The 12,500-nt window shown below is 40.3% G+C and overlaps 2 protein-coding genes across 3 annotated transcripts in view; one reads left to right on the top strand and one right to left on the bottom strand.

The window, feature by feature from the left end:
* Positions 1-8,340, bottom strand: part of setdb2 (SET domain bifurcated histone lysine methyltransferase 2) — a 12,819-nt gene extending 4,479 nt beyond the window's left edge. For both annotated transcript variants that reach the window (XM_031319847.2, XM_035998368.1), the window contains exons 1-7: positions 7,785-8,340; positions 7,072-7,185; positions 6,878-6,970; positions 6,532-6,686; positions 5,485-5,751; positions 3,122-3,450; positions 2,589-2,758 (exon numbers count right to left, since the gene is read on the bottom strand). In XM_031319847.2, coding sequence (XP_031175707.2) covers positions 2,589-2,758; positions 3,122-3,450; positions 5,485-5,751; positions 6,532-6,686; positions 6,878-6,970; positions 7,072-7,185; positions 7,785-7,818 — 1,162 coding nt within the window. In that variant the 5' untranslated portion in view covers positions 7,819-8,340. The remainder of the gene's footprint in view (positions 1-2,588; positions 2,759-3,121; positions 3,451-5,484; positions 5,752-6,531; positions 6,687-6,877; positions 6,971-7,071; positions 7,186-7,784) is intronic.
* Positions 8,341-8,925: 585 nt separating this feature from the next.
* The window catches only part of LOC118494513, a 4,134-nt gene continuing 559 nt past the window's right edge, over positions 8,926-12,500 (top strand). Inside the window, exons 1-5 of the mRNA XM_035998818.1 lie at positions 8,926-9,221; positions 10,299-10,490; positions 11,342-11,464; positions 11,660-11,892; positions 11,968-12,150. Coding sequence (XP_035854711.1) covers positions 9,215-9,221; positions 10,299-10,490; positions 11,342-11,464; positions 11,660-11,892; positions 11,968-12,150 — 738 coding nt within the window. The 5' untranslated portion in view covers positions 8,926-9,214. The remainder of the gene's footprint in view (positions 9,222-10,298; positions 10,491-11,341; positions 11,465-11,659; positions 11,893-11,967; positions 12,151-12,500) is intronic.

Raw genomic sequence — 12,500 nt, 5'->3', positions numbered from 1 at the left:
GCTAGCTGATTGTAGCGGTCTGCTGTTAGCCTCCACAGGCAAGCTAACGTTAGTTTAGCTAACAGCTAATTCGGCTAACCGCTAGCTGATTGTAGCGGTCTGCCGTTAGCCTCCACAGGCAAGCTAACGTTAGTTTAGCTAACGGCTCATTCAGCAGACCGCTAGCTGATTGTAGCGGTCTGCTGTTAGCCTCCACAGGCAAGCTAACGTTAGTTTAGCTAACAGCTAATTCGGCTAACCGCTAGCTGATTGTAGCGGTCTGCCGTTAGCCTCCACAGGCAAGCTAACGTTAGTTTAGCTAACGGCTCATTCAGCAGACCGCTAGCTGATTGTAGCGGTCTGCTGTTAGCCTCCACAGGCAAGCTAACGTTAGTTTAGCTAACAGCTAATTCGGCTAACCGCTAGCTGATTGTAGCGGTCTGCCGTTAGCCTCCACAGGCAAGCTAACGTTAGTTTAGCTAACGGCTCATTCAGCAGACCGCTAGCTGATTGTAGCGGTCTGCTGTTAGCCTCCACAGCCAAGCTAACGTTAGTTTAGCTAACAGCTAATTCGGCTAACTGCTAGCTGAGACAGCATGTAATAACTTTAAAAGACCCTCAAAATAAAACGTGAAAATAAACATTAACATATATAACAAACACCTAACATATATAACAGCTGTTACGTCAGTTCTACTCTACTTGTGCTCATTTAAAATACAATCACTCAATACTTGTCTTTATTGTTATTACTGTGAAGTCTTAATTTAGCTGTAGCTGCTTTTCCCATTACGTTTGAGTTAACGTTATTTTAGACTGAATCTAGCTGTCAGCTAGCGGTTAGCCGAATTAGCTGTTAGCTAAACTAACGTTAGCTTCCCGGTGGAGGCTAGCCATAGGCTAGCGTGGAACAGATCGTGCAGGTCGTATCCTCGGTAAAACAGTATTATCTTGCGCATGTGCAGAACGGATCGTGTACCGACAGGGCTCGTTAAACTTAGCTTAGAGAGTAGGTTAACATTCTGGCAATGATATCCATAGTAATCATAACTTTGGTCCAATTGTTGTTCTTGCCTCTAGTTAGTAGATCTAGACTACACGGTAACGAGTTAGCTGTTAGCATTACCTTTGAGCAGACGTATTTACGCTTTGTAATGTTTAACTGTGAGTGGGACCGTCCACGCTGTTGTATCCGTTGTTGGCTCCGCTCACGTTGTTTTCGGCTTTGGGAATGGAAAGAACACAACTCCTCCAGACAATCTCTCGGGGTATCTAGTGTCCGATTTACAAACGCCGTGGGCGCACCGCTTCACCATCTTACTTGGAGTCAATGTTTGGCGGACCTGCTCACATAGTAACTGTTGCTATGATGTGTGATTGGACAATGGCCGTTTTGGGGGAGGGGCCGGCGAAAGGTCAATTATGAACCTGAAAATGTATGTATGTTTTAGATACGTTTTACATTCATAACATGGAACACTGCCCTCACATAGTAGGAAGGAAGGAAGCAAGGAAAGAAGGAAGGAAAGAAGGAAACAAGGAAGGAAAGAAGGAAGGAAGCAAGGAAACAAGGAAGGAAGCAAGGAAAGAAGGAAGGAAAGAAGCAAGGAAGCAAGGAAACAAGGAAGGAAAGAAGGAAGGAAGCAAGGAAACAAGGAAGGAAAGAAGGAAGGAAGCAAGGAAACAAGGAAAGAATGAAGGAAGCAAGGAAACAAGGAAAGAATGAAGGAAGCAAGGAAACAAGGAAGGAAGCAGGGAAACAAGGAAGGAAGCAGGGAAACAAGGAAGGAAAGAAGGAAACAAGGAAGGAAACAAGGAAGGAAAGAAGGAAGGAAGCAAGGAAACATGAAAGGAAACAAGGAAGGAAGCAGGGAAACAAGGAAGGAAAGAAGGAAGGAAACAAGGAAGGAAGCAGGGAAACAAGGAAGGAAACAAGGAAGGAAACAAGGAAGGAAGCAGGGAAAGAAAGGAAGGAAAGAAGGAAGGAAGCAAGGAAACAAGGAAGGAAAGAAGGAAGGAAGCAAGGAAACAAGGAAAGAATGAAGGAAGCAAGGAAACAAGGAAGGAAGCAGGGAAACAAGGAAGGAAGCAGGGAAACAAGGAAGGAAGCAGGGAAACAAGGAAGGAAAGAAGGAAACAAGGAAGGAAACAAGGAAGGTAAGAAGGAAGGAAGCAAGGAAACAAAGAAGGAAACAAGGAAGGAAACAAGGAAGGAAGCAGGGAAACAAGGAAGGAAACAAGGAAGGAAGCAGGGAAACAAGGAAGGAAACAAGGAAGGAAGCAGGGAAAGAAAGGAAGGAAAGAAGGAAGGAAGCAAGGAAACAAGGAAGGAAAGAAGGAAGGAAGCAAGGAAACAAGGAAAGAATGAAGGAAGCAAGGAAACAAGGAAAGAATGAAGGAAGCAAGGAAACAAGGAAGGAAGCAGGGAAACAAGGAAGGAAAGAAGGAAACAAGGAAGGAAGCAGGGAAACAAGGAAGGAAAGAAGGAAACAAGGAAGGAAAGAAGGAAGGAAACATGAAAGGAAACAAGGAAGGAAGCAGGGAAACATGAAAGGAAATAAGAATGAAAGACAACATGAGCCCCCGTATCCACGGCGACGGCGTCTCACCTGCGTAGATGCACACGAACGTGCCGTGGTCCAGGTCGTCGCGGCAACGGACGCCCCAGCCGCAGGCGCCGGTCTGGAAGACCTGCAGGCGGACGGTGATCCCTCGCTGGACCAGACGGTTCTGACAGCGCGTCCGTACGCAGCCGCACCACGGGCCGCACTCAAACAGCCTGACACACACACACACACACACACACACAAAATGAGACACACACACACACACACACACACACACACACACACACACACACACACACAAAATGAGACACACACACACACACACACACACACACACAGAGTCACAGAGACACACACACACACAAAATGAGACACACACACACACACACACACTTAATTTAAACACACACACACACACACACACACACACACACACTTAATTTAAACACACACTTAATTTAAACACACACACACACACACACACACAAAATGAGACACACACACACACTTAATTTAAACACACACAGACACACACACACACACACACACACATACACCACCCCCTCCCGTCTCACCCTGGCGTTACGGGCTCGGTCAGCCGGTGGTGGCTGTAGCGGCGCCCGCCGGTGGTGGCGTTGACGCAGGCGCAGAGCTGCGGGTCGCTGCAGCCGTCGGTGCAGTCGCAGCAGGCGGCGAACAGCGCCGGGCCGCGGCTCAGGAAGCAGCCGTGCGGCCAGCGCTCCTTCCTGTAGCGGAACTCGGCGGGCCGGGCGCCGCAGTCGGCGAGACACAGCTGCACGGGCGTGGGCTCCACGCCGCGGCTCAGGTCCATCTCGGGCCGCCGGGGGCCAGCGGGCTGGGGGGGGTCCAACCGGACGCACGGGTTAAAGGTGAAGAAGTCCATCTGCAGAGGAAGGTTTCAGACAGAGGCTTGAACCAGGCGTTGCTAGGCAACCACATGTTCCAGTATTATATATTATTTTCACAATAAAAGTCAAATATTTTTTGAAAAATAAGTCAAATTTTTTTAAGAAAAAAAGTCAAATTTTTTTAAGAAAAAAAGTCACATTTTTTTAAGAAAAATGTTGAATACTTTCACAATAAAAGTCAAATATTTTCAGAAGAAAAAGTCACATTTAAAATAAGAAGTCATATTTTCACAATAAAAGTCAAATATTTTTGAAAAAAGTCAATTTTTTTAAATAAAAAAGGCTAATATTTTCACTGTATAAGTCAGAATATTTTTTGAAATAAAAGTCAAATTGTTTTAGAGAAAAAAGTCAATTATTTTTAGAATTTTTTTTATACTTTCACAATAAAAGTCAAATATTTTTTAGAAAAAAAAGTCAAATAATTTTAGAAAAAAATGTAATACTTTCACAATAAAAATATTTACACTATAAAATATATTAAAAAAAATATTTGACTATATTTTTTGAAAAAAAATAAGTCAAATAATTTCAGAAGAAAAAGTCTGAATATTTTTAGAAAATAATGTAATACTTTCACAATAAAAGTCAAATATTTTTAGAACAAAAGTCAAATTTTTTAAGAAAAGAGTTGAATACTTTCACAATAAAAGTCAAATAATTTTAGAACAAAACAAAACAAAAAATTTGACTATATTTTTAGAAAAAAAAAGTAATATTTTCACAATAAAAGTCAAATATTTTTAGAACAAAAGTCAAATTTTTTTAAAGAAAAAAAGTTGAATATTTTCACAATAAAAGTCAAATATTTTTTGAAAATAAAAAAAGTGTTCCAGGTAACTTTGCTATAAGGTGAAAACACACAGCGAGAGGATCACAGTTTGAGAGGAATGAGTCGCAATATTTTTTAGAAAAATAAAGTATATTTTCAAAATAAGTCAATTTTTTTTTAAAAAGAAGTCAATGATTTTAAGAAACAAAGTTGACAGTACAGTTTCACAATAAAAATATTTATACTATAAAATAAATATATTTAAAAAAAAATGTGACTATATTTTTTGAAAATAATTGAATACTTTAACAATAAGTCAAATAATTTCAGAAGAAAAAGTCAGAATATTTTTAGAAAATAATGTAATACTTCATACTTCACATCAAATTTTTTTAAAGAAAAAAGTTGAATACTTTCACAATAAAAGTCAAATATTTTCAGAAGAAAAGTCACATTTAAAATAAGAAAAGTCATATTTTCACAATAAAAGTCAAATATTTTTGTTATATATTTATTTATTTTTTTAATAAAAAAGGCTAATATTTTCACTGTAAAAGTCAGAATATTTTTTGAAATAAAAGTCAATTTTTTTAGAGAAAAAGTCAATTATTTTTTAGAATTTTTTTATACTTTCACAATAAAAGTCAAATATTTTTTAGAACAAAAAGTCAAATATGTTTAGGAAAAAAAAGTAAAATAATTTTAGAAAAAAAGTCTGAATAATTTTAGAAAATAAAGTCAAATATTTTTAGAAAAAAAGTCAAATTTTTTTAAGAAAAAAGTTGAATACTTTCACAATAAAAGTCAAATATTTTCAGAAGAAAAAGTCATTTAAAATAAGAAGTCATATTTTCACAATAAAAGTCAAATATTTTTGAAAAAAATCAATTTTATTTAAATAAAAAAGGCTAATATTTTCACTGTATAAGTCAGAATATTTTTTGAAATAAAAGTCAAATTGTTTTAGAGAAAAAAGTCAATTATTTTTAGAATTTTTTTATACTTTCACAATAAAAGTCAAATATTTTTTAGAACAAAAAATCAAATATTTTTAAAAAAAAAAGTCAAATAATTTTAGAAAAAAATGTAATACTTTCACAATAAAAGTCAAATATTTTCAGAAGAAAAAGTCACATTTAAAAAAAGAAACAAACGTATTATGAAAAGTCGTCTCATTTTCTCAGACTTCTACAGAAACAGACAGAGTCAGTGGAGTCGCCATTTTAAGTAACTTTACCTGCATGACGTCGTAGCTCTCTGTGGCCAACAGGAAACGCATCACGTCGTCATGGTTACGCAGGCTCAGCCCACACGGGGTTTTGTAGACAACGTCCCAGTCCTCCACGTCCTGCTCCGCCCCCGCGTCGCCTTCCCCTCCGGATGACATCATCAGCGGCACGGCGCTCAGCCGCCTGAAGCCGCAGAGCAGCGGCACTTTCAGGGGGTTCTGGCCCCAGAACGCCGTGGCGGAGTGAGGCATGCTGGGTAAACTGGGCAGACAGGACTGCAAGGAAACAGCCGGGACAACAACAGTGTGATGTAAAGGGTGTGACAGGAAGACACCGCCAAAATAAGACTTCATACACAGGTACTTACATGTTTTTATTTAGAGTGGGTAGTATACAGTGTGTAGAGTGTGTAGTATACAGTGTGTAGAGTGGGTAGTATACAGTGTGTAGAGTGTGTAGTATACAGTGTGTAGTATACAGTGTGTAGAGTGTGTAGTATAGAGTGTGTAGTATACAGTGTGTAGAGTGTGTAGTATACAGTGTGTAGTATAGAGTGTGTAGTATACAGTGTGTAGAGTGTGTAGTATACAGTGTGTAGAGTGTGTAGTATACAGTGTGTAGTATACAGTGTGTAGAGTGTGTAGTATACAGTGTGTAGAGTGTGTAGTATACAGTGTGTAGTATAGAGTGTGTAGTATACAGTGTGTAGAGTGTGTAGTATACAGTGTGTAGAGTGTGTAGTATAGAGTGTGTAGTATACAGTGTGTAGAGTGTGTAGTATACAGTGTGTAGAGTGTGTAGTATAGAGTGTGTAGTATACAGTGTGTAGAGTGTGTAGTATACAGTGTGTAGTATACAGTGTGTAGAGTGTGTAGTATACAGTGTGTAGAGTGTGTAGTATAGAGTGTGTAGAGTGTGTAGTATACAGTGTGTAGTATACAGTGTGTAGTATACAGTGTGTAGTATACAGTGTGTAGAGTGTGTAGTATACAGTGTGTAGAGTGTGTAGTATAGAGTGTGTAGAGTGTGTAGTATACAGTGTGTAGCTGTGGTACCTTGGTGCAGGTGTGTAGCTGGTACTGCAGCTGGTTGGGGGTGAGTGGAGGCTGCAGGTCCTCCTCCCGGCCTGCGGGGGGGGCTGTCGAGCACGACGACTCGCCAGAGGGGGGGGAGGGGGGGGAGGGGCTGTAGGCCGGCTGCTGACACTCATCTGGACAGGAAGACACCGCCAAAATAAGACTGATACACATGAGAAATATTTATTCACACATTATTTCAGTGGTTAAAGATAAGAGGGATCATGATTATTTGTGTTCTGATCTTAAAAATCACACACACACACACACACACACACACACACACACACACACACACAGTTCCTTTCAGAATAAGAGCGTTTACCAGCGCCGATGACCACCTGGACCACGGAGGAGTCCTGAGCGGAGGCCAGCGGAGAGTTCAGAGCCTCCAGCAGCTTCAGGCCCTGAACATACTCTGATCAACAACAACAACAACAACAACAACAAGTCACCGTCAGCTCAGCAGGAAGGGCTGAACATCGCCACGCAAAAACAGACAGGAAGTCAAAGTCTGACCTTTATCTGTCGCAGCGTTCTTCTTCAGGACTCTCTTCAGGTAATCCAGGTAATCAAAGATCCCGTCAAACACCTGATCCACGTCCTCCTCGGCCCAGAAGGTCTTCGCCCGCTCTGAGAAACACACACACACACACACACACACACACACACAGAGAAACACATACACATTAAACACAACAGAGATTATCCATTAGGTCACTGATACACCTGGACTACAATAACATGGAGACTCCAGAAATTACTGTTTAAAACCCAGTCACACACACACACACACACACACACACACACACCTTCAATACACGTAGACACACACACACACACACACACACATAACTTCAATACACACAGACAGACACAGACATACACACACACACTTAACTTAAAACACAAGTAGACACACACACACACACACTTAACTTAAAACACAAGTAGACACACACACTTAACTTAAAACACAAGTAGACACACACACACACACTCACACACTTAACTTAAAACACAAGTACACACACACACACACACACACACACACACACACACACACACACAGTAAAAGTAAACAAGTGAAAGAAAGAGAGGCGGTAAAGAAGTAAATGGTACCGAGGGATAGAAAAAGCTGAAGTGAAGTAAAGCTAGTTAAGGACTGGGTTGACATGGATTACTGCGACACGCAGTTTAAAATAATATCAATATAACATGGATGTTCTTACCGACATCTTGTGGGTCTAACGGCTCTTCTTCCATCAGAGACGTTAGCCTGTTAGCTCCCACTTAGCTTAGCTTAGCTAAAAACACACCGCTCTAACGTAAGTTAACGTAGCCGTTAGCTTCCTCCCGCGTTATACTAACTGTGATACTAACAACCTTAATTAACATTAACGTCAGCAGCAGCGTCACTTTCTTTTTAGCCGTTTATATCAAACGTAACGTTTAATCTTACAACAACATCTTCTAGCATTGATATCATACATTCGCTTTTCTTACAGATTTACATTGTCCGTATATATTGGTCCTCAACGGCCGCCGTTGACCTCAATGTGTAAATATTTCCCGGTTTTTTGTTTTTCAGGTAGTTTTTCGACTTTTAAACGTAATGTGTCTTCACCTATACTACTATAAACGTTGTTTTGCTTTATAATTTGCACATAAACCCAATTGTTGATAAAGATTTAAGACGTATTTGTCGGCTAACTGCAGTGTATCTGCCTGGAAGCCCACACTTAGGGCCCGTAAACCCAAAGGCGAACTTCGCTTTTGGAATTGACCTACATCGACCACCGTACACAGCCAGTTAGGAAATATCGTTCTTTTCTTTTTCTTTATTTTATACGATTTTAAATGTTCATATAACATGCTTTTATAACTAACTACAATAAATTAATAAAATACAATTATTATAAATAAAAAAAAACTAACACTATCAAAACATTTGACAAATTGATAAAATAAATGAATACAAATAAAAGAAATAATTATAAAAAATAAAATATATATTTACGTTTAATGAACGTACAAATAAATAAAATAATAAAATATTATAATTTAAAATACATACAAAAATAACACTGAATATAATATTAATAAAACTATAAAAAAGAATCTAAAAAATAAAATATATTTACATAAAAAATTGTTTACCTAAAATAAATAAATACAAATATATATTAAAACTAACATGCCAAATAACATGCTCTTATACCGTCTTAATAAACATGTGTTAGCTTTAAATAAACCTATATATATATATATATATATATATATATATGCCCGCGGTGAAGAGTTGCAGCTGAACTGCACCGACATAAGTACAAGTTTAAGATGTATTTGCACACGGCCTAAATACCGTAGGTCCTATCACATCCAATCATTACTGAATGTTCTCTGTATATCCTACGGATGAATTCGGCATACATATTATATAATCTTCTGTCCTACAAAGCTTAGAAAAGTCAACTTTTACTACTGCTTACCGGTTAAAACCCCCGGATGTAATAGGAGAACGTTAACGAGACGCTAACTGCTATTTGTTTACGTTAGCGTGACGGCGTGGTTTTGTAACAGGGGAAAAAAGGGACTTATGAAAGTTTAAAATGCGGATTGATGAAGAGCAGAGAGACGCTGTAGGTCGACTAAAAGCTCCATGACAGGTGAGGATAGCAACACTGCTGGAATATGAAGTTATATATAGATATATAGGATATAACGTTAGATATGGAGAGGTTATAGTACAGGCTATAACAACCAGCGGGGGGAGAAGTATTCAGATCCTTTGTATTCAGTAGTTGTACTGAATACACTGAAAAGATACTCCGTATTAATACCACCATGGGCGTAATTTACGGAGGGCATGTGGGAGTTTTTGTCTCCTTTTTCAAGGTTTTTTTGGACACTTTTTTGGACGTTTTTGTCGACGTTTTCCAACATTGTTTGGACAATTTCTTTCGACATTACTTTTTTTTTTTTTTTTTTTAAGTATTTGGCTCTTTTTTAGACTAGATTAATTTGTAATAAAAAATATTTTATGAACTGCATGTGATTTGTGTTTAGACATCTTAATGTGTACAAAGAATAATCCAAAAAAATAAAATACGTTTATAAAAAAAATATTTTGAAGGACTTGTTTAGATTAGTTTCAAGGAATATTTAGAGCTTTATTTTGAAGGACAAGAATGCAGAATGTCTATATTATTTTATTTTACTCAAAAAAATGTGGAATATATATACAATTTTTATTATAAAAAATTTAACAAATTATGCAGAACGTTTTATATCACTTTAAAAAAAACTAACTTAAAACAAATTAAATAAAAAAATATCTTTTGTTGGCTGATGTATGATTGTATGAAAGGAAAGAAAAGTATGAAAATATAAAGGATGGAAATAAATAAAAATTAAAACAATTAATAAAAAATATTTTTACAAAATAACATGCTTTTATAACTAAAAATAAATGTATAAAATATAAAACAAATACATAAATTAAAATAAAATTAAAAAAAATATTTTTTTTGAATGGCATGCTTTTGTAATTAAAAGGATTAATACTTATTTATATATTTAAATTAATACATTTTATTTATTTAATATTTTTTAAATATTTCGAAACAGAGTGTTGAAAAAAGCCCCAAAAATGAAATTTATAAAAGTGTCTAAAGGTTAAAAAAGAGCAGAGGAAGTGTAAAAAAATGACGTTTAAATGTGAGTTTCCACTGCGTCCTCTGCAGGTGAGATGGCTCTGGTGCGGCGGGCGGTGAGTGATGCATTGTGGGCGATGTGTGCGGCCGACTCCATGTCCATGCCGGTGCACTGGTACTACGACGTGGACGACATCCAGCGGGACTTCGGAGGCTGGATATCAGACTTTAACTCTCCCAGAGACACACACCCATCCAGCATCCTCAGCCTCTCCAACACAGGTACACACACAGGTACACACACACACACACACACACACACACACACAGAGACACACACACACACACACAGATACACACACACACACAGAGACACACACACACACACACAGAGACACACACACACACACACACACACACACACACACACACACACACACAGATACACACACACACACAGAGACACACACACACACACACACAGATACACACACACACACACACACAGGTACACACACAGATACACACACACACACACACAGATACACACACACACACACACACACACACACACACACAGGTACACACACAGATACACACACACACACACACACAGATACACACACACACACACACACACACACACACACACACACACAGGTACACACACAGATACACACACACACACAGATACACACACACACACACACACACACACACACACACACACACACAGATACACACACACACACACACACACAGATACACACACACACACACACACACACACACACACAGAGACACACACACACACACACACACACACACACACACACACACACAGAGACACACACACACACACACACACACACACACACACACACACACACACACACACACACACACACACACACACACAGATACACACACACACACACACACACACACACACACACACAGAGACTCCCAGCTCTGGCTAGTTAGGGTATATATAAGTCACGGAAAAGTCCTGAAAAGAAGAACAGGAAGTGGTTAGGTTTATCTATGTGAAGAACAACAGGAAGTGGTTAGGTTTATCTATGTGAACAACAGGAAGTGGTTAGGTGTATTTACGTTTAGTGTCTGCGTTGCAGCCGGCAGCGGTCGGACCGCCGGGCCGTCCGGCGCCAGGCGCCCCGACGTGGTCGGGAACGTGATCCTCCACGACAAGCTGGAGCTGTGGAGGTCCTCCAGAGGCTCCGCCCACTACCACCAAGGTACTCACACACACACACACACACACAGAGAGACACACACACACACACACACACACACACACAGAGAGACACACACACACACACTCACACACACATGGTGTGACAGAGTACCAGCTTCATTAATCCCAGGAGGTGACGTGTGTGTGTGTGTGTGTGTGTGTGTGTGTGTGTGTGTGTGTGTGTGTGTGTGTGCAGGTCTCCGTGCCGGAGACAACACCCTCAACGTCCTCTGTTCCCTCCGTGCGGCTCGCTCGCTGGTCGCCGGGCGCTTCAGTGACCTCTCTCAGCCAGAGGCTCGCGCCGCCGTTCTGGCGGACTACGTCCACTTCCTGACCACGCCCGGCTCGCACCGCGACTCCTACGCCGAGTCCTCGCACCGCTCCTTCTTCTCCAGCTGGCAGGACGACCGGCCCACCGCGCCCTGGCAGGTAAACCTAACGCACCCTCACACAAAGACCTCGCCCTGGCAGGTAAACCTAACGCACCCTCACTTTGTTTTTCAGGTTTTGGCGTTTGCAGAAGAACGCAGCAGGAAGGAGTTGAGCTCCTCGCCCCCTGACAGCCAGCTGGACGCCATCGGCTGCCTTCCCATGATCCTCCCCTTCATCCTGCTGTCCGCCTCGGCCAATCAGGAGCAAGCTGTGGGTGACTCGTTAGCACACACATTTGTCATGCCGGAAACACACGCGGGAGCACACACACAGAGACACACACACAGAGACACACACACACACACACAGAGACACACACACAGAGACACACAGAGACACACACACAGAGACACACACACACACACACACACACAGATAGACACACACATACACACAAACACACACACACATGCACGTTTGTTTCCCTATCTTTGTGGGGACCTGTCATTGACATAATGCATTCCCTAGCCCCTTACCCTAACCCTAACCATCACCACTAAATGCCTAACCTTAACCCTTACCCTCACCCTAACCATAACCTAATTCTAACCCTAATCCTAAAACCAAGTCTTAACCCTCAGACAGACCTTTAACCTTGGGGGGTC

The sequence above is a fragment of the Sander lucioperca genome, chromosome 24 (genome assembly GCF_008315115.2).
Source record: "Sander lucioperca isolate FBNREF2018 chromosome 24, SLUC_FBN_1.2, whole genome shotgun sequence".
Classification (NCBI taxonomy): domain Eukaryota; kingdom Metazoa; phylum Chordata; class Actinopteri; order Perciformes; family Percidae; genus Sander; species Sander lucioperca.
The sequence above is the reverse complement of the archived record's forward strand: the minus strand, read 5'-3'. Positions and strand labels throughout refer to the sequence as shown.